This window comes from Pezoporus occidentalis, unplaced genomic scaffold (genome assembly GCF_034315485.1).
Source record: "Pezoporus occidentalis ecotype Australia unplaced genomic scaffold, CSIRO_AGI_Poc_V1 ctg67, whole genome shotgun sequence".
Taxonomy (NCBI): domain Eukaryota; kingdom Metazoa; phylum Chordata; class Aves; order Psittaciformes; family Psittacidae; genus Pezoporus; species Pezoporus occidentalis.
The window spans coordinates 301961-325243 of NW_026916019.1; the positions used below are offsets into that span (position 1 = coordinate 301961).

At 37.7% G+C, this 23283-nt stretch overlaps 1 protein-coding gene across 17 annotated transcripts in view; it reads right to left on the reverse strand.

Moving 5' to 3' along the window:
• The window catches only part of SYNE1 (spectrin repeat containing nuclear envelope protein 1), a 291558-nt gene that overhangs the window by 8219 nt on the left and 260056 nt on the right, over positions 1-23283 (reverse strand). For 12 of the 17 annotated variants that reach the window (XM_062640759.1, XM_062640758.1, XM_062640756.1 and 9 more), the window contains 15 exons: positions 22295-22457; positions 18383-18570; positions 16509-16659; positions 13205-13387; positions 12648-12785; positions 11744-11935; positions 10541-10874; positions 9563-9631; positions 7776-7918; positions 6826-6952; positions 5517-5728; positions 3944-4144; positions 3465-3593; positions 2926-3138; positions 1792-1884 (listed from right to left, as the gene is read on the reverse strand). In XM_062640759.1, coding sequence (XP_062496743.1) covers positions 1792-1884; positions 2926-3138; positions 3465-3593; positions 3944-4144; positions 5517-5728; positions 6826-6952; positions 7776-7918; positions 9563-9631; positions 10541-10874; positions 11744-11935; positions 12648-12785; positions 13205-13387; positions 16509-16659; positions 18383-18570; positions 22295-22457 — 2536 coding nt within the window. Of the gene's footprint in view, positions 1-1791; positions 1885-2925; positions 3139-3464; positions 3594-3943; positions 4145-5516; positions 5729-6825; positions 6953-7775; positions 7919-9562; positions 9632-10540; positions 10875-11743; positions 11936-12647; positions 12786-13204; positions 13388-16508; positions 16660-18382; positions 18571-22294; positions 22462-23283 lie in introns of all 17 variants that reach the window. The other 5 variants (XM_062640771.1, XM_062640762.1, XM_062640770.1 and 2 more) reach the window with 2 other exon arrangements.

The window sequence follows — 23283 nt, forward strand, 5'->3', positions numbered from 1 at the left end:
CAGGCAAATAAAGACAAGCTACTGATGAAACTAAATTAAAAGTGCAGCAAAGGAAACATAAAAAAAACAACAAACAAACAAAGCAAAATCAAGTGAAGAGACCAATACCCATGAACCAAGGAAACTGGCTTTTCTTTGTGCCTAGCAGAGTATGGAAATGATTGGAACATACACAGGGAGCTCAAAAATAAGTTTAGTCATTACATTTATAAACAGTAGCTCTGGATTAAAGAAAAAACAACAAACAACAACACCCCCCACTAGTAATTTAGCTCAAATGATTTTAATATAAAATAGAAAAAATATTGAGTATGGGCAAATATATATACTTCAAAAGCAAATGCAGCAAATATAATATTCTCAAGGGAAAAAGGTCCAAGGGCCTCCTTTGATGAGTTTGGCCTCTTCTCCACCCTCAGTCTCCACCACAATTTTGAAGGCCAAATAACTGTAGGTGCATTCCTGCACTCACAACTATTTGCTGGAATATTTAATGCAGTCAGATTATTATAATTCTGATTGCATTTTTGTATTAGTATTTATTTATTTAGCATTGGTATATTTGGCACTGAAATTTTAAACAATTTCACTTCAGTCTCCAAAATTGCGGGTGCAAAAACCAGAAGTTTGAAAACCAGACCCAAAGGAATCATACAACTTAGCTATACATTATGGACAAAAATGAAAAAAAGTAGTCACATACATAAACACTAACAAATTAGAGGTAGACAAATGCTCATTAAAATGTTAAGATGAAACTTATTATAATTCTACATACTCTTTAGACAAAATTTTATGGTAAAATACTTCTCCATTTCCTGCAACAGTCAGGCATCATCCAGTTACATCTGTGATATCAGAGCTTTTATTAGTTATTTAAGTTTAAATTTGAAGATAAACACATTGATTTCATAAATAAAATGTTAAGGTTTATATTCTCCTTTTGAAAAGCCAGTTTTCCTTTACATTCTCATACTAGCATCTAAAAGGAAACTAGTGAATGTAAAAAAAAAAATAAATAAATATTTAATTTTAATAGCCATAAGATTTATCAAGACAGAACTCAGAGGCTGTAGAAAAAGTGCAAATGGAATAAAAACCAAACAAAACCAACCAACAGACCCAACCTGATTGTTTTAAGAACTAAAGAATAAAAGCAAAGTAATCAACCAACAGAATTGCAGAAAGAGATAAATTAATTGCAGTTCCATTCTGGGCAGGAGTAAGAGGCAGGTCTTGCTTTATTTCTTGAATTTTGTGCCAGCGATGCAAATAGAGAACTCCAGAGTTGCCATCACAGCCACTGATTAGGCCCTGTGCAACTAGTTTTGTGTAATGTTTTTAGCCCTTCAGCTCTACTTAGCCATTCATCCAAAGTCTCAATAAGACCATTTGTAACCTTCATCAGAAATGACCAAAAAGCCCCTTATTGAGATTCTCGATGAAACAGCTCTGAAGAGAAGCCCAAACAGAAATGGAGTGCTGTTTATACCAGACAAGACCAAACTTTCGAGTGCTGCCATCACTAGAGCAAAATACAAGACACACGACATGCCATACTATGGTAAACCAACCACAATGACAGCCCTGGTTTTAGGTAGTATTTACCACTTATTTCATGCAGAATGGGATATGCAGCAGAGTTGGGGCTAGCAGCTGTGTTTTGTTCTTGATTTATGCCATTTCCTTTCCTACTAAGTGAGAAGAGGGGCCTTCCAGCTGGCTAGAGCTACTGTAGACATCTAGAGCTCTCACCCATGAGGTGGTAGAAAATACATAAAATGGAATTACCGTTCTCTGTCTGCTCGGAGTGCTTCTTCCAGATACAGGACTTACTGAGCCTGATGTGTCCAATTCATCAGCAGAGGACCATGAGGACAATTCCTAAAGTTCAGAAGGAATGGAGCTCAGAAATACAGCAACTAGCAGTTCAGGTAAGCAAACAAAAAAAACAAACAACAACCCTCAGTGAAATCCCAGCAGAGTTACTTCCAAGCAAATAAAACAAAGCAGTTAAATTTTGTTACCAAATTTTATAAGACTAAGGCATTACATGTTTCCTCTGTTAACCCTGAGGAAAAAGAAAAGCAAACAGGTAGTTAAACTTAATTGCTTTAAGTGACACATTTTTCGCCAAAGTCAATAGAGAGGAAAAAACAGTTGCTCTTTATTGGCCTTTAATTACAAGAAGAGGCTGGTACCACCAAGATTTTACTTAAACAGGCAGAAATTCACTAGAAAAAAGGAAGAACTGAGTTCTTACGCCTTAGTAACCTAACCTTAGGCTAGTAACCCTAACCATTCTATGACTGAATGTACTTTGCTAATCTAAGACTTTTAAAGCAGGTAAAAAAGAACCACTTCAGAATCTTTACTTTATACCTGCCACTGTTGGCAAAGATATATGCATAACTCCCTCTCAAATACCCTGAGACACATGATAACTTGAAGAGATTTGGAGTATAGCTCAACGCTCAGAAGGCACTATGAGATTCACTACCCTATTACATTATTTATTTTATGCCTTTTTTGTCTTTTTTTTTTTTTTACAGAGCAAGCATTATCTTCCTCACCAGTGACAACTGACACACTATAATTTTCAGTACTGCAAGCAGAATAATTATTTCATATACTTCATCAGTTGACTGAATCAGTAATGGCAGGGTAAGCAAAACAAGATGTTCAATACTTATTGCTACATCAAATAGCAAAAAATTACTGGATTAAGAAAACTATCACAAATGATATGTTTACATTATATAGTGTAAGATTACTTTATGATATTCAAGATTACATTTGTCCATCTTGGTAAGTATTGCAAACAACAGAAAGAGTGCAGCCAACAGCACTGACCAGAGAAAGACAGTCAAAACAGCAGGAAATGTGTGTCCAACATACAGAAAGGAATAAAAAGTTGTGACCTACCAGCTGACTACTTGAAATATCTAGGATTTTCTCTAGGTCTTTAATATGACGTGTGACATCCTTCAAGAGGAGCTTCAGTCTGTTTCCAATGACATGCACCTTTTCTTTGGCTTCAAGACAGTCCTCACCTTCAGCATTGACTAGCAATTGGCAGGACATATCTTGCAATGATGCCACCTTCAACTGAGACTCCAGCAGTTCACGTCTGATTTGCTGTTACCAAGGCAAGTACCAGGTATTTTTAATTAAAGGTTTTTTCTGTTTGTTTGTTTTTAAAAAAGGGAAAGGAAAAACTTTCTAATCTGCAGGGAGATAGACAGGTGGACAGCAGCCTAGCTCTTGCTTGAGATTTTGTATCACAAGTTATGCTATTAATGGAAGTGAGCAGTGTCCCCTACCAAAGTAGTTACTGACATTGGTCCCACAGCTGTGTGTCAGCATGCAATGTATAATGCTAACCCTCAAATGAAAGGTAAATCTGAATAGGTGTTTTTTCTGATGATGCGTTTTGGGAGAAAAAGGGGTGATCATATCCCTACCAGTAGAAGTCTGTGATGATCCTGCAGTGTATCTGAGTCCAGGTTTGTATCAATGGGCACAATCTCATTTTTTCTTCTGTCAATATTCTCTAACCAAAGCAGCAAACCATGGCTCATTTCATGGAAATCCTGCAAGTGGTGAGTGATGATTTTAACAGTGTAGTAGAAAATTCCAGTCAAATTCAGTTTTTTAATTCATCCTACTGTAGGTTCTACTGGCTAAATAACTTCACTTACAAGGAATATGTTAGAATACTATTCCAGAGATGCAGAATTTAGTAAATCTTGTGCTAGAAATACATCCTTCAGACAGTGCAGGTGTATCTTTCAGACAACACATGCTGAAGCTGTATTTTGGCCTGCATGGCCCATCTAGTTTCAGACTAGATAATGAGCACACCAGGTAACAAATATGGTTTACATTTTTGATATGCAGGATGCTGACAATTTAAAATGAGTGACTAGCACTTAATACAGACCTGGCACTGCATTAATGCATCCTGTAATGAGCAGCGCCACTCTTCGATCATACTGCATACATGGTCCCAGCGCACATTCATCTGAGACAGGCGTTCTTGAAGCTTCCTGCTCTCTTCGCTGTCAGACTGAGTGAACTCTGAGCTACACAGATTGATGGATAAGATGATTGCTTTGCGATTATCAATTGCTTTTTGCAGCTCCTTGATGGTAAGACAAAATGGGACAGGGGAAGAAAGGACAGAAATCAGTAAAATGTGACTTTCAGAAAAGCCAAGTAGAGAAGGCACCACAAGGATGCCCTGATTTACCATCAGCAACTGCAGAATAGTACCTTACTGTAACAGTCTCTTTACTCTGGATATGAGATTCCTGTGCTCACTCTGTGACTTTGCAAATGTTCACTCTTTAACATCTACTAAAATTTTACTGTGAGCATAAACTGGAACAAGCCAATTAAACTTGTAAATTCTTAAAAGCCTGAAGTCATAGCTCGATTTTAAAGACGTGGCTCATGTTTCAAATATTCTAAAGACAGAGTAGGCACAACAAAATTTACAGAGATGTAGGACAACTGTACTTCAGCTCACAGTAAAACTTTTGCCCTCACTTCTCAGTTTTGATGATAAACATAAAATCCAACATGTTTTCAAGGGGAAACTGCTATCAACAGTATTTTAAAATAAAGGCTTTTACTGAGGGAAAAGAAAACATACAAAGAGTATAAACAACTTACTCCAATTTATAGAAGTAGGACATGTATAAAAACTCTGATTTGTTTATACTGAAAGCCACAAAAGAAACCCCACCTCTTTTGGTTTGGAGGGCACTAATAGGCTTTCCAAGAGTGGGTGTGATAAGAGCAGGATTCTTATGAAATGCCCCCTTTTTCACCTATTTTACAGCATTTACTTAAAAGCCTCATGTCACAATGACCTCTGTAGTACTTATGGCAGCTAAATTTGGATTACAGCAAAGATCAGCATTAATATGCTTTTGATGGATTGCTGTTGGAAACAGTCTTTACTAGCTGTCCACCTCATTCCTAGCATGGATCAAAGTGCATTTTGGCAAAGGCTCCCACATTTTTGCCCAAGCTTATAAGATGATAGTAACTGAATGTGCAGTTGTGGACCATCTGCAGATCTTTATAGCTATAAAATATAGAGGAGAGATCACAATGGCAGCATTCGGATCCTGATGCTTCTGAAATAACAGAAGAATAATCAGGAATGTTGAAAAGTGACACCATTTTTTTTCCTCTGTTATACTGCTGACAGCAGTGTGCAGGCTACAACCCCTTTGGGCACCCTCTCCTTCACACAAAGTAGTATGTCCCAGTGAGGTGTTTCTTTTAAAGCAGCTATTTTGTTACCAGTTTGACTAGAAGAGATTTGATTTAACTCCAAAAAGTGATTCAGACAATCACTCTAGCAGTTACTTCAGTTATCAGCAGTACCCCACTATGTGCAGAATGGAACACGCCAGCTGCAACTACTGGCAACCTCTTCAACATACCTGTTGCACTCAGATCTGTCTACAGGATAACTCATGGAAGAGAGAAATAAAACTCACTTTCAGTTTTTTAATTCTGAGCTCAATAGTTCGTATGTCAGTGCTGAGATCAAGGTGGCGGAGCTTCTCCAGTTCTTCTTCAGTTTCTCCCAACCAAGCCCAAATGCTATTAAGGTCAGAGTTAAACTGCTGCCATTGCTGAAGGTTCTGCTTCATCCTCAGCTCCTTGCTTAAAGCTTGAGCCTGGATTAATTCCCATCGTTCAATTACACCTGGAATGATAAACACCAAATTCAACAAAAGAAAACCTCTAGCCACATACACAATTGCATTAGTTGAATCCCCTGCAGGAACAAAAAATGTTCCATAAAACCCTGGAAACCCTAACCCATGACACACCACGCTGAAAACTAAGATTGAAGAACATGATGTTGGAGAGAAAGAACAGAGAATCAGGAGGATTCCAGACAGCAGACAATTTTGCCAGCTTCTAATGTCACACTTCTATGAACAGAATTAAGTTGACACATGCAGGTCTCTGAAACAGATTACGCTCTTACAAAGACATCATAAATTAGCATAAAATCAAACCAGACAAGGAACCTGAATACGTCTAACTAGCCACGTATTTATTATTATTTTCATTGGTATTTGTACCTGTCACAGTTTAATGCTCATACCTCACTATATTTGCCTAAGCTACTGTCAATGCATTGAATACATACCTGTGCTATAAAGAAATAAATTTCTTCTTGTTAGTTATCTTGAAATGCTATGGCAGAAGGACAAGTTGTGTCATTCCATCAACTTAAAATTAAATAAACCCCACAAATCAACAGCAAGCTAAGAGCAGAGACATTGCCTTTAGAGTCTCTGGAACACATTGACGTTTTTACAATGCGATACCTCCTGTTCTACAGCTGACGCTTAAAATTAGGCAAATGAATACTTCTACCAGATGAATACAGATTTCTGTACTGTAGGCAGAAAATATTAGAAATGAAAGCTAGTATTAGAAGAAATGAACACTTATGTGTTTTGTATAGCAATATAAACAAACTTATAATCAGAAAACATTCAACAAAAACATGTTACATCCACGGAGATTCTCCAGAAGGCTTAGGGTTATGTCTTGTGATATGAAGGGTTTTTTAAAATGCACTTATATGCCTAATCTCTTTATAGAATGTATACAAGAAATACTTACTATTCCTATTGAGACATGCAAAACAGAACATGGTAACAGAGTCATGTATATATACATATAAATAATATGTCAGTAAATAATATCAAGTATTTATTCAGAAAAACTTTGCTTCTTTGCTACTTTTTGTAACTGCTTTGCATCAAAGAACTAAATACTACTTACCAGCTGTTTGTGTTTCAGTACTGTTCAGGTTAATAAGCCCAGAATATTTTTCTTCTTCCTCCTTCAATTTATATCCAAGCCTTTTTACTGAGTCTATGCTTCCACTGCACTCACCTAGTAGCTTCATCTGTGTTAATAAACAAAAATCCCATTTCAATATACAGGACTATCTGCATGGAAAATTCAAATTACAGTTCAACTTCCAAATTTTCCAAAAGTTGGCCTAAGTGTGAAGATAAAAATCTATTACTCTAAAAATCTGTCCTAATACTATCAAAGAAATGTTTATAAAGGCAGTAAAGACTTAAAGCATAAGTTCAGACTAAAGAGAAATAACCCAGTGCCAATGTGTGAAATTGTGCAGGATGACTTTAACAGCCATCTGTTCTAAATGTTAAGACACTATGGCAAAGATACTAGAAGATATGATAAAGAAAACATATGTGGAAATACTATTCATCCAAGCAGCTAATCTTTCAGTTCTGCCAGTAATAAAATTGAAACTATGAAGAGAGATTTTTCTTCCAGAAGAACCTCCCTGAGAAAGCTTTTTAGTCATAGATTCCATATATGCAATCTTGCTTACATGATGCATGTTTACAATTCATCAGCAAGACGAATACTCTGCATGAAGCTATAAAACCTGCTTTTAAAAGCAGAGGAATTTTAAATGAGGATATCATCATCAGATGGGTAAAAACACATGTGAGAAAGTACTTTTGGACATCTGCAAAAATGGAATAGGAATACAAATTCCCAAGAGTCATGTTCCTGTAATTTTACACTATTATACTAACACAAACAACAATAGCATGTGGTTAAGGGTGGCAGCCCTACGAGTAAGTCTGAGAAGCAGTAACGTCCAATTGCTTTTTTATAACAGCTATATCTTTCAATAGCAAATCTAAGCCAGCAGCACTTATTCAACTTGTGCTCTAAAATACACGCACATATCCTTTGTAACTGGAATCCAGCTCTGGTCCTGTAGGTGTTTTGCTGCGGATGATATTTTCTGTTTGCTGTATTTGGAAACGACTGGTGTCTAAGGCCTTGTCCAGCTGTCGGATATGTGCTTCCAAGGCACCAGGTTCTCCTGTACCAAAACAAAAAAAAGTGACTGTCACCCAAGTTTTCCCAAAGATTTTACCATCTTTTGCCAGGAGTATCAGGAATACTATCTATGTTAGGAAAGAAGAAACGTGATTACAGTAGTATGAGTGGTAAAATGTCAAAGTCAACTGATTACACGAGAGGGAGTTAGCAACCTTCAGAGGACAGATGACTATACCAATGAACACAATTGTCATAAGCATACTGTCAAGAAATTCACAGTTTAAAGCAGGCTTGCAAACTATTCTGAAGTGCCCTTTTCCCTCAGAGAATTCCTCACCTCTCTGAAGAAGAAAGTTTGTGGCAAAGTGTGAGAAGCAACCACATTAAGCAGCAGAATTTATAGTATTTTTCCAATTAGGTGTTTGACAAAATTATGCTTAACGTATCTGCAAGATGGTATTCATCCAAGCCATTTGGAACTCACACCGACGTTTTTGAAGCAGGACTAGCTTGTATTTTCCTTACAGAGGTTAGTTGAATTCTGTGATGTAAATTAGCTATAGCCAATTCTAATCTGAAGCAGACTGCAGCCTAGAGAACCACATGAGGTCCCCCTTATTCATATTCACTGTGCCTGATTTCCATCTGTTTACAAAGACAGTTCGAATTTATTCATAAAGCCACAATTAAAAACATGCATAAAGAAGAAGAGCCTTCTGTCCACCAAATTACAGAAAAATGAAGTCTCTGGAATAGTCGATATTTCTTCATACAGGAACATTGCCTTTTCCCAAATCGACAGAACAAAGTGCTCAATATTGCTTTTCCCTCACTACTTTCAAAATCTATTGGTCGGAAAACTACACGCATTTTCCTGTATGTACTGCTATGACTTATACTCTTAATCAATCAATATTATTTCACTAATTTGGGGAAAAAAAAAAAAGGACAATGAACCTTAGGTGTGTGCCACAGATGCTGAGAAGTTAAAAATTTGCTGTTTCAAATTTGCAATGAAATAGTTATTTCAAAACATGAAAACTAAAATCATGTGAGAAGGTACTTATAATTGCATCTAGTCCCTCTGAGAGTCATCTAACAAATGAAACAGTAGGTCCATGGCACGGGGGTTGGAACTAGATGACCTTAAGGTCCTTTCCAACCCTAACTATTCTATGATTCTATGTGTAAAAATGCAACGTGAGGAAAACATTCATCTTCCAATATAAAAGACTAAGATAAAGACATTTGACTACAGTACCTCACCTTGGTATTTTTATACATGGAGCAACCTAAAAGTTTATATCTAAGTAATAATTCAAGTTGTGGCTGTGTTAACAAGTTAAGTGCAAAATCAAACAATTAGGTTTTACTTTACATCTTTTCCTTCTGCCTTACTTTTTGTGGAAACCAGAGTAACCTACTGATCAGTTTAGTCTAGTTAGCCAAGGCGGCAAAGCCAATACTTCAAACATCATTGTTTCATCCATGCACCTAGTAACACCTGTAAGCACAGTAGTAAAGCAGGGTACTTCTATGTTAACATGTCAGTGCTGCCATGTAAGAAATATTTATCTTGTAAGTTGTGAAAAGTATAGCAGATGCTAAGAGAAGAGAAAGAAGCTATGCTTGTGCACTGTGGTATTCGCATCTGGCTATGCTTAAGTCTTTTTTTGATGCCTACCAGAGACATTTTTGAGTGCGTTTTCTGTGAGTTTTACATAGGCCTCAAGAGTTTCAGGTATCTCTACATCTGAAAAAATAAAAGCACAGTCTAAATCGACAGCTCAGAAACAGCTGTCTCCTTACGGCAGGAGTCCTTTTCATGGGATGGAATATAAAAACGTTTCCAATAGCAAACATCATTTCTGGAGAAGGAAAAAAAAGATGTAAAACCGAAACACAGGAAGTTGCTACAAAGTCTCCTAATACCCAGGCAAACCTGACTCTTTCCAGAGCAATGACCTGGAAAGCAAAAGGCAGCCACAAGAACAAAGTATAATATACCAGTATGTCTTCCCAAACATCCAAGTGGGGGTATTTGGGCACTTTTACTCATTCAGATTTGTTACACAAAGCACACACAATTAGAAAGGATTTCTAACTTCACTGGAGAGCAAGACCCAAGATCCCACCTCAGCCTAAACACTCAGTTGCTAGAGTCTTTCCTGGCTAAGGACTGAGTCAAGATTTACTTCAGCACTTGATGATTTTGTCTGCAGATCTCTCCCACAGCATTTCTTCATCAGTCTGTTCTGCACTTCTTGCCATACCCAGTATAGTTTCTTCCAGTCAGATTAACTTATGACGCACTGCTCTTACAGATGACATACCCCATCTGGGAGTCCACAAGCACAGAGACGTAGCCAATTACCTGTCATATCTTAAGTGCCTTAGTGATTTTCCGAGGCTGTAATCATCCAGAAATCTCCACTGCTGTGTCTAAGGCCAGAAAGCCACTGGGATCACTTAGGGAAAGCTATTTAAAATCTTCAGGGGCTATTTAAGATACTTTTCTATGAGCATCTTGGCCAAGCAACAACATATGTAACATTTGCTAATTGCTGGGCTTGATGATCTTAAAGGTGTTTTCCAAACAACGATTCTATGATTTGCTTCTTTTTACTAGGAGAGAACAGGACACACAATTTGCCACCAATACCTGCTATACCAGCTGCTTCTCTCAGGTAGAAGTCCTTCTCTTGCCCACCATCTTCTTCATCAGAGTGCAGTGTCCGTGAAATGGTTGTCTCCAGGTCTCTGCTAAGGTCATAGTCATGATCCCATTCCAAGGGAATAGAGTCCACGCTTGCAGGTGTATCTCGCCCTGATCTCTCACTTCTCACTGGCTGGGAAAGAGGCAGTGAAAGGTTGGAAGAAGGATGTGGGGAGAGAACACTGTCCGCAGATTTGTCATGCCAGTGTATGTCAGAGAGATCTGCTGATTCATCCAGATCCACTTCTCTGTCAGAGATGTCATGCTCATCATCTGTCAGCTAGAAGCACAATGCAAATAGAACTAATCAATGAAATGCACAGAGCCACTGTGTGGTCAGCCTGGGTCAGTGAAATAAAGTAGCATTAGGGAACAGTCACACTGATGGGGTTTCCATTTTGCATTCTTTTGCACCTACCCTTCATTATTTTAGCATGCACTAAAAAAGCAACAAAATGTTCATAATGCCACCTCATTTTAACTACTTAAGGCATCACAAAGTCTCACATTAAGCAGATGTCTCCAGACTTCTTACTGATGCCACTGTGATGCAGGTATCAAGTTAAAGAAACCTCTGGAATCAAGTCATAGGAAGCATAAGTGAACTTTATTGTGACCACTGCTCTCGTTATATTCTTTCATATTTTGGAAACCCTGGGTTTTGTTCCTTTCCTTCAGAAGGACTGGAGCTACCAAAAATCATCTTGCTCTTACTTATTCAGCTGTATGTTCAGCTCCAGAGAAAAATGTCTGTCTCTCCTGGTGGGCAGAATCATTTTATCACTGCTTTTTAAACAAAACAGAACTCAAACTGCCAGTGAAACTATCTGAGAGAGCAGGGAGTGTTCTTATTATCTGCACCACACTGCTATCCCCATTAATAAAGTTTTATAAATCTCTCATTTACATGGATTTTCATGACGATTCACAAAAATTCCAGATCTGGGTGAGTTTGCTCTCTGAATAGGACACAAGCATGTAATGAAAGAAGGCAGATGGTCAGGGTTGCAACAAAATTAAACCACAGGGTTTTTGGAAAGCTACAGAAGTTTCATGTTAGTTCATTTCAACATCTTTCTCTTTCCTCATTCTCACACTTGTAAAATGACAACAAACCAAAGAAATATGTATGTATGTAAGTATACACACAGGAAGGCGGATAAGTTTCTTGTGATAGCGTTCCACACGTCCAAAGACCTCTTGACAGTAACGGCGCAGTTCATCCAGTTCTTCTTCAATGACAGCTGCATCCATGGGCTCAGTTTTCTCAATGAGTTGCTCACCCTGAACAATTATCTGCTCAATTTTGTTGTTGTTCAGTGAAATTTCTTGCTGGAAAGCCTGCATAAAAGAAAAGCTTGTGCTTTATCAATGAAATCAACATGACAACAACCTAAGTTATTAAGGATGTAAGTCTTTGAGCTTTTTCAGGAAGAATGGTGTGGGTAACAAACAGGGATTGTTCCAAATATTCTGGCATGAGCAACAATAAGCAATTAAATTTAGAATTCCACAATCTTTCTAGCCAAAAACAGTGATACTTCATGGTTTACCACCTCATTCCTCACTTGTTGTATTTGGAAAGAAACTTCTCTAAACAAGCCATGTCCATGACAAATATCTCGAATGAACACAGATGCTAAAGCTAATGCACTGAAATCATGGATACCATGACATTTAATATTTTTCTCTCTAGATAATGATTTTTTAATGCAGAAATAGTTGAAAAATGTAGTAATTCTTAGGTGTCAGCAATAATGAAGACTTGACATTAATAATTTTTATTGACACTTCCGCTCATGATGAGGGAATGGAGACTATCACCCTTGCTTTTTTGAAAATTTTTCACAGTACAGACAGCTTCCCTTTTGGCAGAAAAGTATGTACTAAAACCTGACATAGCCCATAACTTCTGAGGCTGAAGTAGCAGCCTGCAGGTAAGGACTGTATCAGGCTGCATTTTTGCATTATGTGTCTAAAATTGTTTTCCCACCATGAATGTTTTTAGCCATTCTCTCATCCCTCCTCCTGTTACCACTCAATCATTCTTTACCTTAAGTTGCTTTATCTTTGCTTGGACATCACACTCTGAGAAATGCTCAATGTTGGTCAGCTGCAGGTCCATCTCTGTTAGCCATACCAGGATGCTATCACGTGCTGTCTCAAACTCCTCACGCTGGCCAATAAAATGCTGGGGAGTGGAAAATGGAGTGGCATGAAATGACTGAACAACTGCCAAAAAACCCAGCAGTACTGGTTCTCCAAAGAAATAGATTTCATACAGCTTTCATACCCTTCAAACCTAACCTCAACTTGGTACACCTTCTTTCATTTCCTATATGATTTCTGAGGTTCCCTTTTCAGTAATATCATCTACAGTTCACCTGTGAAAGTTACTGTCTATGAAGGAGGTGGTGTTTGAGGTCAGCAAGAGGTTTCCCTACAGACATGCTTTGGTTATCTCAGGCGAAGTGAACTCAAACTCCTCTCCTCATCCAAAGGAAGAAATCCCCTTGAAACCAAATGCATTAAACTTCTGGAAGCTTCTGGACTACCCTTGACTCATAAGTGTTAATAGTGAAACTAAAGGGCTTAAAAATGGAAAAATACTTTTAGCCTGCGAAGGATGGAGGTAACTCGCTTTTGTAAGTTGTCCCATCTCTGGTTCCCTTCATGAACCATTTGCTTGAGGCTGCAGTCAGAGTCAGTGCGGTTCTCTCGGGCCAGGCGGCGATATTGTTTATTGATCAGTTCCAGCTGAGTCAGACTTTCATGCACTTGTCTCTGAAAAGCCTAAAGCAACACACACACACAAAAGACACCATCAGATTTTTAATTATTGAAATCAGGATATATATACATAAGCCCCTTTATTTTGATCCTACTTCTACACTCCCACCTGTGGTAGCCGACAGATTTTGCTGCGAATACAGATATTCCTGATGGCTATCCTACTGAGAGTCTGCCTTTTAATTAAAATGGGGGGAGAAGAAAAAGTTTAAAAAACAAACATCACTGAATGAGAAATTGCAACATGAATACCCAGCACAACAGCAAAATCAACACAAACCCCCTCCCTAGGCTCTCCTTTCTACTCAATCATATGCCTTTGCATTCGAGAACAGAAACACAACGAATATGAAACATAAACAAAAAGATCCAAAATCCAAGATTCCTGTGGCCTCACTGGATTGCTAAAGCGCAAATGTTGAAGAGATTGAAGAATTGTTTATTCCAACTTAAAAAAAAAAAAAAAAGGCGAAAAATGGCACTGAAGAAATAATCTCTATCTTCAGTATACTGGTATACAAGTAAGTTTTGTCTTTAAATTTTCATGATAAAATTTCATGAACATCTATACCAATTTATGCCTAGGCAAGTGTCTGCTTCACGTACATTTGGTGCTTCCTCTATTGTGTCAAAAGCCTCAGCCACCCAGTTGGGGACCAGAAACAGTAGGTGATAGCCTGTGAGTTTCATGTTGTGACTAGCAATCACAAAGTAAGTTGGAGAAAACACCTTGTAAGGAGATGACTGAATTAATCCCTTCAAAAATAATAATAATAATAAAAAGATGAACAATTTTTAAAAAACTACTCATTTTCATGTTGTCACAAATAAAAAAGCAATAAATTTAATGAAGACTTAAAAACACAGACTACGCTTTTGAATACAAGTAGGTTTTATCTCCCATTATAGTTCTACAAACTTGCTCTCTGATATTCCTCACAATGCAAATAAAAGCAATCCCTCCCAAAACTAAGAACTGGACAAATGGAATAGGTAATATACTTCTGTACAGAAATTTTAATTCAAATCAGCCAATACATGAGATTTCTACATAAACAATATATATTCTTCATGTTGTACCAGTCAAAGCTAAAAATGAAATAAGCACATTTCTGCTCTACTACCAGAGACAATAAAGAAGCTGGTCTGAAAAAAATTTAAAACATCTAACTGTAGAATGCTCTCAATATAACTATTCCCTTCATTAAGTGCCCATCAAATTGAGTAGGGGACAACCAACAAGGAGAAAATGGACATGCAACTGGAGTGAAATGCGCAACAGAACAGAATTCATTTAAAATTGCACAAGGAGGCAATTCTCATACCAGAGGCACAAATACGACTATATTTACTAGCATCATGAAATCTTAAAAGCGTGCAGTTGCTGTTTCACCTGTTACCAAGCCTCATCCAGTAAAAGAACAGCTGTGTATTTGTCTTCCAGTTCTTCAGCTCAGCTACACAAGAATTCATCTGTTGTGTTCCTTCCTGTAACCTGTTTTCATTTCTCCATAAACTACCGGAAAGAGTCTGATTTTGTACAGTGAGGCCAGTGAGAGCCATCTCTGACCAATATGCTCAGGAATTGAAATGCTCTTACATGCAGGGGAAAATAAAATTAGAGAAAAATGCCTAGATGAAGCAGAAACCTGCTTCAGTTATGTGTATGTGGCTGACTTTATACTGACTTCACAGTGAAGTTGCTGAACTGCACTGAATTTGAACACAACTTTTGCTGCTGGAATTCCTGCTTTTTGGTAGGCGTAGAAACTAGGTGCTCAGATTAAAAAGAAAATAAAAAAATTAAAAAGAGAAGGAACCAAACTTCATGGAAAGCAGGCTTCTGGAGAGGCTGCTAAACTGTTCTCTTACAGCTAGATCCTGCTGACACTCTGCAGACAGTAAAAATTCCACAGGTCTGTAGGAGAGGGAATATCACCATAAAGGCTGAAGTTCAATGAAACAGACTTGGGGCAAAGTTGCATCAGTAAACATCAGACAGAAAAGACATTTTTGGTACTGTTTCTCACACAGAGATTCACTGAACAGACTTAGATCCTGATCACTGAATAAATGGACAATGGGAAGGAGGTCTGAAGTAGAGTACTTGTGTCCAGGAAGCAAACATTTTTATACTATGGTGACCTACCTCACCATAATGAAGTCTGGCAGTGTTTAGCAACAAAACCTGGCCAGTACATTCAGAAATGCGAGTGTCAAACACCTAAATCAGCGCTTCACAGTTTATGGTTTTGAACTAATTACTAAACTGAAAAGTATTATCCGATCTTAGCTATTGTTTAAAATTTGCATTTCTCCTTCACAGCAAATACTTCACAGAACCTTTTTTACAGAATTGCCTGAACAATTAAAAATATTTTCCTCTCTCACCTTGATGTATTCCTTGCAAATATGAAACTGAGCAAATTATTTTAACCTGTGACTAGCCATATGTGACGTGTGTCTGCTTTACACACAGATATACATTGTTACTACACATTGTAATTATGAGACAAGCCATCGCATTGCAGTAGACACAAGGGAGTTATGTAACAAACTCTGAACCATTGACTGAAGTGACAGCTTGTCAGTTTTGAAGAATGCACTTAACTTTTAAGTCATGGAGGACACTATGTGGACATACAACAATACTTGCATGAACATGAATTTCGGGAATAAGGATATAAAATAGGGATATTGTACATTGCACAAAAAGAGTTCTGAGGGCTGGTTTCAGAGAACTGCAGAAAGAAGAGTTTTAAAATCAAAGCAAAAGCTAAAACATGCAGCATGCATTTTAAGAGGTACTCGGTGAAGGGAGATTTATGAAGGCTCTGAAGCACCTTCTGGCTGGACATATTTAGAAGTTGCAGAAATAAAAAAGGTGAGAAAACTAACTTTGGTGAACAAACAGCAAGTGAGAGTGGATTATCAGCATTTTCAGTTGCCACTTTCCACTGTTTTTTCATTGTAGAAACCTGACACTGAAGGCAGCTACAAAATCATCAACTGCACCATACTAATACAGCATCTCTGCTAAGTGACTTGTGCACGGGAAGGAAGAACACCAGCTGGCTACTGCAATGTGATCAGTAGATATTAAATTTCAACTTTTATAGATCACCTCAAATTTCTTGAGTTCTTCCTTAGCAACCGTGTAAACCACACCAGAGGAGCTCGGGAAAGCAGCTGTCATCTCAGAGGTTTTTAGCCAGGCTTCAAATCTAGAGTAGTCATCCAAAAACTTTTGCCATAGCCGCCATGTTTCTTCAATTCTGCAATAGATAATGGAAAATTAGGGAACACTCAGACTGAAGGGCAGATGACCTATAAAACTTTAACATCTACAACAGCAAACTAGCACTGTACCAGACAATAGCTGGCTCTTAATCTAACTCAAGACAGCCAGGCTGGTAAACAGACCACATGGAAAACTGGCTCATTCCAAGCCAAGCTAGATTAAGATGATGGTGCTTTTTTAAAATGCATCTAATTTTGGAATCAGTATAAAAAGAAAGTTTTAAGTATGTAATAGGATCTCTAAAAATCTGAGCACATGCTAAATAACTTCTGAAACACAGTCCCAGTGTAGGTATCTAAGCTGGTTTTAGAGATTAGAAATTCTACACTACTTTCAACTGCAGAAGTTTTTCTTACAGAGTGCTAAAGATGTTGCAGCATATATTTTAAAGTTCTCAGTCATTCTGCATTGCAAAGAGCACAAATGTTTTTTTTCTGCATTTGCCAACAACTGGTTATCTGTCAGTATATAATGTAAACATGTTTTTAGTCAAAAATAAGAAGTTAAAAGTTATTCCAACATTTTAAAAGCCCAATTTTAATTTAATTGAATATGTAAAAATAGTGGCTGACTCTTGATTCTGAAATCAAATTAGCTTAATACTGAGACTCTAAAATCCTCAGAATTTCAACACCACTTTATTCAAAAGAACAGGATCTTTTCCAGAACAGGCTGTGTTACAGCAGAACTTTGTCTCTCCTGACATACAGAATTCATGTTTTACAAATGCCCCTTTCTCCATCCCTGGCAGTGTTCAAGGCCAGGTTGGATGGAGTCTTGGGTGACATGGTTTAGTGTGTGGTATCCCTGCCCATGGAAGGTGGGTTGGAACTATATGATCTTAAGGTCCTTTCCAATGCTAACTATTCTATGATTCTATGAAATCCTAGATATGCAGGTCAGAAAAGGACCTGATGCATGCAAAATTTATGCTTTGTTGATGATAGGTTGTTTAACCTGAAGTTTGACATAAAGATCCTAAATACTGATAGCTCATTAACTTACTGGTAAAAATCTATTAATAGCTTAAATGTGTATATTGCAAAAAAGTAAAACAGAGTTCAATGTAAAGTTCCACATTAACTTAAAATAGTTCTGAATTAATTTGCTAGACACAAAAGTATAAAGAGCCTGTATATTTTCAAGACACTGACAAAACATATAATCTGAATTTATATATATATATACATTGTACAAGAATTACCACGGCAATAGTAAAAAAATACTTAAAGATCACAATCTGTGGATATAGAGTGGCACAACTTGACTTTTTTTTTTTTTCATAAGAAAGATTTTACTATATATGTTCAGAATATCCCACAAGATCAAATATCATACGAAGTTCAATTCGGCATTTTGAAAAATCATAAACTTTACCTAGAGCTCTTGATATGACTGTGTAAACACTACAGAAACCAGACTCATGACTTAAAAAGATACAGGAAAGATCTTCGTAGGTACAGTTCAAACAGTTATACGTATTATTGCTGGTCAGCTCAGAGTAGAAAGCATTGGCCAAATTTTGCCTACATCATTATGGCTGTCAAAATCACACAGCTATCGGTTTTTATTCAGTGTATGAACTTTTCATGACCCCCTACGCCCTTTTATTCCATACTGCAACCCTATAACATGCATCCCATCCTGTATTTGTGCCTGTGGAAGGAAATCTTAATTTGTATTAATTTTAGACTTACTTAAGTCGTCTTTCCATTGACATTGCACAAATGTTCCTCCACCTTCTGTCCAGGTTGCGTGTAGCCTGCTGGATAGAGTCACACTCTGCTTCTGTGGCACAAGCATCACAGTCATGAAGGAGCACTTCACTTAGATTGAGAACAGATGCCACTCCAGTGCTGTGTTTCTCTATGTCCTTTTGAAGTTCCTACAGGTGAAGAATTAATTCTTAAAAGAAATTGCAAACCATGAAAAAATACAAATGCATTTCTCTTCTACTTTTTGAAAAATAATATTAATAAGCTTGCAAACAGGAGAAAAACATCCAATGAGTACCTATTAAGACACTGCACCTATGCAAGAGGTGTTGCAATGCTATCAATGAGGCCAGGAGAACCTGCCAGCATGCACAGCTCTCCCAGTGACTATGAACACCAAACCATTATCTGGGACAAACAGCCAGAGCTCTGCATGCTCAGCTGAGCATCTTTCACACACATTTAATCAACATCACCAATAAATGGTGGAACTATTCCCAGCCCTTTCCCATTATCTCAGAGAATGTAAAGCAGAAGTTAGTAAGAGAGGGGTGACAAGTAAATATATTCTTATGTATTGCAAGGGTTTAGTCGAGGTACCCTTTGTGAACTAGCCACAAAGTGACATGTTTGACATGTAGATTGGCAGCAGCACATGTTGAACAGTACATCTCTAGTAGGAGATATTTCTTCCTTAAACATTCCAATTCTATGGCATTTTCATTGGAAATGGAAAATTGAGGACAGCTTCAGAAAATGCACTTACACTGTCCTAGCACTCATGTGATCAGTATTAGTCTTTCTGTCAGTTTCTTGGTTTCAATTGCTTGTTCTACACTGACGATAATGTTTCCTCTTGAAGCAGTGTCTCAGCTTCAGTTTTGAACTACAGTTCAAGTTATTCAGAAATAATCAGCTATTGCTGTTGGTTGAGTGCAAGGAAAAGAAACCCTGCTTGACTTCTGCCTACATTTGCAATGAATCATCAGAATATTAGAAAAATAAGGATGAACAATAACAAAGCCAAGACAACATAATTCCAATAGTAACAAAGAAGCACTAATGCAACTACACCAGCAAGTGATATATTGCATCTGGAATACTATGTTCACTTCAGATTCAGGTGAAGAAAAGAACTATTAGGGCAATTAGAGATGTGGAAGTTTATTTTGGAGAACAAGAACTTGGCAGCTTGAGGATGAACAGAGATAAACTGCTTTTTATAGTTTTGCTAGTGAAGTCAACTATAACATGCAAAGGGAAAAATTGTCTCAACATACTGTGTCTACATACATTTAAGGTCTAATTAGAGAACTTTTCTTACAATGATTAATATGATGTTCTGACAATATCTTCCAGCAGGAAATGGTATATAAACATAGAATCTAAAAACCTCAACAAGTCTGAAGTTGAAGAAGATCAACTTGAATCAACCATCTGATTTGGTTGTTTGTAGTAACTGAGGTCGCACTCAGTGAAGTAATTTATTTCCCCCTTCTTATCCATGAAACAGAAGGCTAGTTTGTAAACATCTACATGAAACCATCAAGTGAAAAATCACAGTGTTTTCTTTCTCAGACCTGGCCCTTTCACTTTCACTTGCCTTGAAAAATATTCCTTCATCATGATGTCCAAGTGCTTATTCTTCTTTCAACCCACCCTGAAATGTTATGTAAGGGTGTACACCATAAACAGATGCAATACTCTGTGAAACATATACTCCAGACAGCTATGAGACTTGAGGTTAAGCAAGTTCAGGTAACATAATCTCCTCTCTGCTGTTTTGGGGTAGAGCAGTAGTCAGAACTGCTGGTTGGTGATCATGAGGATTCCTAAAAATTAAACTTCTTTATTCACCTACAGAGCCTTTCTACAAGCAATATCTACAGGGTTTTTTCTTTTTTTTTTCCATCATAGCCTTATATTTCTTTCCCAGATTTTAAAATTTTCTTTGCTAGAGAACATTTAGCCTTCAAGTTAGTTCACAAAGGAACATCACTTTTACGCACTGCTGTCACCCACATAGAGATTTTTTTTTCCTTTATCAACTCAAAAGGATACCCTTTTCTCTACATTTCAAGGGTAAACAGACTGAGAAGTAAACAAACAAGTAAACCTTGAAATGCAGTTTGTGACCCTAGGGAAATACTGCAGTGAAGTTACCCTACTTTCCCCAGGATATCCAGCTTTAACTGTATCTTTCATTTCACTACAGAGACCAGCAATCTGCAAAGCTGATTCTTGGTTAAAGCAGATGCTGAGAAGTAGGTAATGGAGATACAGAATGGAACTTGGCCTTCCTCTTTCACAGCATAATGTTTTAATGTAATCTTGTATAGGAACAACTGGTAGCAGTACTGAGCAGGACATCAATGGAAGATCAAACATGGAAGAAAACGTAAGATCACTAAAGCAAGACAAAAGAGGGATGAAATAATTGAGAAGGCAGCCAATGTACTGGCCTTCTGACATGTGGTGGATAGTGACAGAGCTTCCAACTTATAAAAGCTACTGGTTGCCATCTATTGAAGGTGGATGGAGTTTCTTAATTATTATGATAATCATGGCTTGCAGTGTTACCAAATCAAATTATCATCAAGTTTCCAAACATGGAATCCTCCCAGGGTAAGATTCACCTCTATTTCTCCTCTTTGGAGTTCAAAAATCCTCTTTGGAGTTCATCTCCTCCCACTTCCACAGAATATTACTGCACACCGTCACTGTGTGTGGATCACCAAAAGGCAACAGCAGAAGGCAGAGATACACCAGTCTCTGTGCCCAGAATAAGTCCCATAAGAAGTAGGTTCAAAAAACTGGGGGATGCTACTAAAAAATCTCAAGTATATATCTACCTTGTTGATAGTAATATTTAGCACTGCCCAGCACTTTACTGTCTCAAAACTACCACAATTAGTGAGGCTTTTGTGTTATAAATTATTATCCCCATGTAAATTATATATATATAATATTAACATGCAATTCTACACAGCCATGTACAAAATCAGTTTGGGTGCTGGTGAGAACTCTGAGAGGTTTCAGTCTCACGCTTAGCTTAAAAAGAACTAAAGTTTGCACACTTCATAAATGAATTATCCCCACAATATTCTGGCACTCCTCTTCCCACGCATTTCTTTCTCCTTTGCAGAAAGAACTCAGGTGAGCATTTAACTGATCTGCACTGATGCACCAGGATGGTATCTTTGCCAATAGCCAACAGGAACACAACAGAACAAGAGTCCTCCCCAGCAATGCGCTTCTAGGTAAAACAGCACTGAGGAGAGAAGTGGGACAGGAAAGAGAAAGTACAGTAAACCTTCTTAGGAGTAACACTAGTTTTAATGCCAAACCCTGGCTGCTCTACCATCTTCCGCCCAGTGTTGACTATTTTGTTCTAGCATTGCATAAAGGTCTTTGTGTGCTATAAACCAACCAATTTTAACTTCACATATATAGCTCATGCATCTTTGCGTGCAAAGTGATTCTCAAACAAGCTGCAAAATAAAACTGAGTTAGAAAGGTTGCTAAAAAGTAGTCATTTCCAAGCATGTGCAAAATTTGCAAGGCCTAATAGGTGTCAGTTTTGCCTCTGGGAACAGACAATTCAAAACAAACAAAAACCGCAAACCCCGAAGGAAGAACAATTGCAATAAATCGTTCAGGTTATATCTCTGGGTGCCTTACCTTTCTCAGAAAGGTCAATCAGCTCCCGGTGGATTCGATGTCAAAGCCAGCAGAAGGCTCTATAAGTGACACAGTAAGTACCACTTGCCTTGATATTTAATGCTTCTTTGCCTCATGCCCTATCGGCATTGAGCTGGGTACAGGCAGCCCAAGGACTCTCTACTTTGGTTCTCCCTATGTCATTGTGCACCTGATAAGTGTGTTGTATTTTACCTGCTGTTCATTTAGCTTCCTTTGTATCTCCTCAGAGTCACAAGTTTCATAGACGATAGGTTTAGATAGCTCTGATTCAATGTGGGCAAGCCATGTCCTTAGGCTATTCATATTTTTATCCAGCTGCTGTACTGCAACCAGGGTCTCCTTCAACTTCTTTATCCTGAAAAGTAAAAGAAACAGCAGCATAAGTACACCCTGAAGGAGAAATACCACATCACGTGTTTCAAGAAGTTTTCAGAGAAACCTAACTTAGATAGCAAATTCTGTTTTGAAGTCTTCCTTTAATATGTAACAGAAGTACATTATATGTACGAATAGTCCTGCATGCATAGGTTCTGGTTAAATAAAATTAAGAGCTTACGAATACCAGAAAATATTTTCAAAGCTTCTGTACCTTCACCAATTGAGTTAAATGTTTGTTAAGAAAGGAAAACTTTTTAATTTTAATTTGTCGTTTATTTAACCAACAGATGACAAAAGTTCATCTTAGACTACAAATAACATCCATTTAACTAGTACGGATGGTAGAGTGCACTGAGTGAAAAGGCCTTTTTCACCCCAGTGATTTCTAAGCATTGTACTACGCATCATAGAATACTTTGGCTTGGAAGGAACCCCTGAAGGTCATCTAGTCAAACTGTGCAGTGAGCAGGGACATCTTCAAGTAGATCAGGTTGCTCAGAGACCTGTGCAACCTGACCTTGAATGGGGCATCTACCACATCTGAGGACAACCTGTTCAAGTGAGAAGACTCAGTCTTTGAATAAGTAAGTTTTTGAGAGAGAAATCCAGCTGACTTCGTGAGAAATCCTGAATCTCAAGGGCTGCTTTAAGTTGTTCTTGGTCTTAACGGACTTCTTCAGATTTAAACAGATTAAATTGGAATGTAATTGCATGGTGACTTCTAAGTAGTATTTTTCTTGAGAACCTGACCCTGCAACAGGAATGGCCAGGAAAAATTAAATAGTGGGTTTCTTCTATTCAAG